Source organism: Etheostoma cragini, chromosome 23, assembly GCF_013103735.1.
Source record: "Etheostoma cragini isolate CJK2018 chromosome 23, CSU_Ecrag_1.0, whole genome shotgun sequence".
Taxonomy (NCBI): Eukaryota; Metazoa; Chordata; class Actinopteri; order Perciformes; family Percidae; genus Etheostoma; species Etheostoma cragini.
Genome location: NC_048429.1, coordinates 18,922,395 through 18,926,921, shown reverse-complemented (window position 1 = coordinate 18,926,921; position 4,527 = coordinate 18,922,395). Strand labels below are relative to the sequence as shown.

Genomic DNA, 4,527 nt, shown 5'->3' with positions numbered 1-4,527 from the left:
TTGATTTTTTATTTCACAACAATGTATATATTTAAGTAATGACTAAAGGTCCCCTGAATTAGTTTTTAGAGTGTAGATGTAAAAGCGCTTTGAGCAGTTGTTAAGACTGGAAAAGCGCTATATAAATACAGCACATTTACTACAGGGCCAGAGATCAAACGACCAACCTTCCTATTGGTACCGTTATATATGCAGCCATGTAGGTTATGACTTACTAAGAAACAAGCAAGCATTTAGCATTTTCACAGCGCAGGGCCAGGCTAAATCATTCTGCAAGTGATATCAAAAAACATCTGATTCAGTGAAAAAAATGAAAAATTGGCCAATAAGATTATGAAATAACATATAATCTTGAAGTAAAAAAATAGGCAACCACTGCAGGTTGAAACACCACTTACTTCTGTCCGTGTGGACCCATGTCTGCGGGTGTCCTCCACCTATCTGTCTCCTTGCGAAGAAGTGTGTGGTAGTGCCCAGAGCTGTGTGGGGCCGGGGGCCAATGACCAGTTGTCCCAGGCCAGGGTGCAGAGGTAGCAGCTTGGCCATGCTGGGTGAAAGTGGTGTGTGTGAGGAGAGAAGCTGGAGGAGGACAGGAGGGTGATAAATGACACTGGGTAGTGACTGCGGTTGCTAGTTGACACATGAACATGATCTCGCTCTCAATCCCTCTCTCTCTTTCTCTCTCTCTTTGTGTGTGTGTGTGTGTGTGTGTGTGTGTGTGTGTGTGTGTGTGTGTGTGTGTGTGTGTGTGAGAGAGATCACACTGTATTCAACCATTCAGTCTAGTTTTGTTGCCACAGCTCGCCATTGTCAAATCTGTCACCATGGATGCAAAAAAAAACAGAAAGTACTTTTCTTCTAAATGTTAAGTGGCAAGACAGATATTGAATAAAGTTGTGGAAAGTACATTTACTAAAGCAGAAACCTACACTTACTTGTACTTTTATGAGTATTTTCATTTGTATTTTATTTAACACTTCTACTCAACTACATTGTTAGCCAGCTATAATTAGCTTTCACTTACCTTGTTAAGAGTTACCATTTTGATTAATAGCATATAAAATAAACTCCAAGACTGTCCAGCGTCAACACTTTAATGTACCAGTAATGATAATCCATAGTATAATGTTATCATTTAACACTGACATGTTCTATTCTCTTGCAAAACAACTTTTGGTTTAGACCAATTTAACCCTTGTGTTGTTATATATCGCTCTTTCCGACATTTGTTAATGTTCTGGGAGCTTTTCTTGATTTTTTTCTCCAAAATATACTTTTTAATGTTGACATTTTCAGCGCTTATTTCAACGACCCATTATTTGTGACAAAAAAAAGTAAGTTAAAACAGGTCAATTTGACCCAAGGACAACATAAGGGTTAAGTGCATGTTGCTGACAGTACTTTATGTACAACTTTTTTTAAATGTTGGTGGATTTTCAAGAAAAAGAGTAAGGAAAGAAGGGCAAAAAATGAAAATAAAAACCTAAAGAACACTATATATATATATATATATAATAATTATTATTATAATATTACAATAATCTTGGATTACAACAATATTCCATGGTCATAGTTAGGACGGATACTAGAAACAAAATCCTCTTAAGGCAATGAAGTTAAATTAATTTGACACACTGTATACAAATCAAGTACTAATTTGCACATTGAGGATTATAAAAATAGCCCACAACTATGGGTTCAAATGTTTAAGGTAATTCAGTAATGGGTCCCATGTATTATCAAACTTGTCTCCTCTTTCTTTATATATCAGTGTTATATAGTGACAATGAACTTAAATGTGAAACGTGTTGCTTTAATGACAAACCCACAGAGAATTATCCCCACCTAAGTGCCGTTCCGTTCAGATCTACAAAGATTTTTGCCTCTTTCTGTTCATTGTTTTAGTTTTAGAGCCAGAAACTTTAATTTTTTGGTTTACTTTAACTGCTTATAAACTTCACTTTTAGCCGGAGCAGGCACTTGATTTCAGACATAAAACACCTCTAAAGTCCACTACAACCTGCTCAGAAATGGACAGACAGACATTTATTTTACTCAAGAGTTAATAAAGACCAAAACAGAACTTAAACTCACTGAATATATAATTTACTTTAGAAAACAAACACAACTTCAATGCCAATGTTTCTGCTGGATGTGTAAAAGCTAACAAGTTAGCCATACAAATTGAAAAGGTGATTGGTTAAATCAGTGTTTAGGCCTTGTTACTTCTGTCAAGTGGCCAAATCGGCTTTTGCAGGCTTTTTAACTGTGGGCTTGTAATTTAATTTGTGGAATGTCTATTTTTACTTACAAAACATGTTACTTTTGCACAGCTGCCAGTGTGGCCATAAGGAATTATTAAAAGATATTTATTAATGCTTAAACATTGTGTTACAGTAGCACTAGAGAGATGAAGCACAACTTAGCACACTTTTTGGGCTACCGTTCTTTCAAAATATCTAGATTTTTTAGTTAGTTAATAGTTTATTGTATGTTGTAATGTAAAACATTCATGCTTACATAAACAATTAAACTGACAGATAAATAAAGGCATGTACTTCTCAGCATAATCTTCCAAAATTGAAAGTTATTCAAAAAAAAAAAAATTCCCATGTTCAAAAAGGTTTGGGAAGAGGTTGATAAACAACTTATCAGGTCCTAACCCCTACCCCCTAGATAACTATCAATATAAATTATCTTTTAATGCTTTTATTTATTTGAACCCACATGTTGTCCTCGGGTCAAATTGACCCGTTTTCCTACATCAATGTTCTTTTTAATTCCCCAAAATATCATGATTGATTCCACACAATGTTCTTTGGCAAGCACAAATCTCTACTTTCGGGGCTTCTTATTCAATTTTATAGTATTTAAAAAAAACTAAAGTAAATAATTCCTAATTTCTGCTTTTCTAACTCAAACAGTAGTTCATATCAATGAGGATTATTGACCATAAATTAACTGTAAAACTAAAGTTAATAAGTTACATAGTGTTGAAAATGACAAACATTGAAAAAAAAGCGCCAAAAGTGTTGAAAGAAGAGACAACAACGTAAGAAAAAGTCAAAGAAATCGATCAAAAAAACATCAAAAGTGTTAAAAAAAGGGACTAAAAGTACGAAAAGTTACACATTGATAAAAGCTTTGATTTTTAAAACTAAGGTGTAACTCCTTACCTTTCTAACGGTATCGTTTTAACTGTTTAATTTAACTGCCATGACCGGACATCACTATTGTCCTTCACAATAAAATGCCATGCTTCAACAACTCTGAATTATGACTGGAGCTCTTTAATTTCCAGTATTCTGCAGTAAAAATAGAAACTTTTTAGATGCAATATCATCGCCCGAGCGTTCTTCAAAGTCAATTTCACATACTTACAGTGGTGTGAAAAAGTGTTTTCCCCCTTCCTCATTTCCTGTTCCTTTGCATGTTTGTCACACTTAAGTGTTTCGGAACATCAAACCAATTTAAACAATAGTCAAGGACAACACAAGTAAACACAAAATGCAATTTGTAAATGAAGGTGTTTATTATTAAAGGTGAAAAAAAATCCAAACCATCATGGCCCTGTGTGAAAAAGTGATTGCCCCCTAAACCTAATAACTGGTTGGGCCACCCTTAGCAGCAACAACTGCAACCAAGCGTTTGCGATAACATGCAATGAGGCTTTTACAGCGTCCTGGAGGAATTTTGCCCCCCTCATCTTTGCAGAATTGTCCTAATTCAGTTACATTAGAGGGTTTTCGAGCATGAACGGCCGTTTTAAGGTCATACCACAACATCTCAATAGGAAAACAGGTCAGAACTTTGGCTAGGCCACTCCAAAAGCTTCATTATGTTTTTCTTCAGCCATTCGGTGGTGGACTTGCTGGTGTGTTTAGCATCATTGTCCTGCTGCAGAACCCAAGTTTGTTTCAGCTTGAGCACACGAACAGATGGTCGAACATTCTCCTTCAGGATCTCTTGGTAGACAGCAGAATTCATAGTTCCTTTTGTCACGGCAAGTCTTCCAGGTCCTGAAGCAGCAAAACAGCCCCAGACCATCACACTACCACCACCATATTTTACTGTTGGTATAATGTTCTTTTTATGAAATGCAGTGTTCCTTCTACGCCAGATATACTTGGACACACACCTTCCAAAGAGTTCCACTTTTGTCTCATCGGTCCACAGAATGTTGTCCCAAAAGTCTTGGGGATCATCAAGATGTGTTGTGGAGAAACTGAGATGAGCTTTGATGTTCTTTTTGCTCAGCAGTGTCTTCCTCCTTGGAACTCTGCCATGCAGGCCCTTTTTGCCCAGTCTTTTCCTGATGGTGGAGGCATGAACGCTGACCTTAACTGAGGCAAGTGAGGCCTGCAGTTCTTTGGGACGTTGTTGTGGGGTCTTTTGTGACCTCTTGGATGAGTCGTCGCTGCGCTCTTGGGGTAATTTTGGGCGACCGGCCACTCCTGGGAAGGTTCACCACTGTTCCATGTCTTCGCCATTTGTGGATAATGGCTCTCACTCTGGTTCGCTGGATTC

At 37.1% G+C, this 4,527-nt stretch overlaps 1 protein-coding gene across 1 annotated transcript in view; it reads right to left on the bottom strand.

Annotated features, from left to right (window-relative positions):
• The window catches only part of efcab6 (EF-hand calcium binding domain 6), a 67,925-nt gene extending 67,185 nt beyond the window's left edge, over window positions 1-740 (bottom strand). The window contains exon 1 of the mRNA XM_034864137.1: window positions 399-740. Coding sequence (XP_034720028.1) covers window positions 399-546 — 148 coding nt within the window. The 5' untranslated portion in view covers window positions 547-740. The remainder of the gene's footprint in view (window positions 1-398) is intronic.
• Window positions 741-4,527: the final 3,787 nt, after the last annotated feature.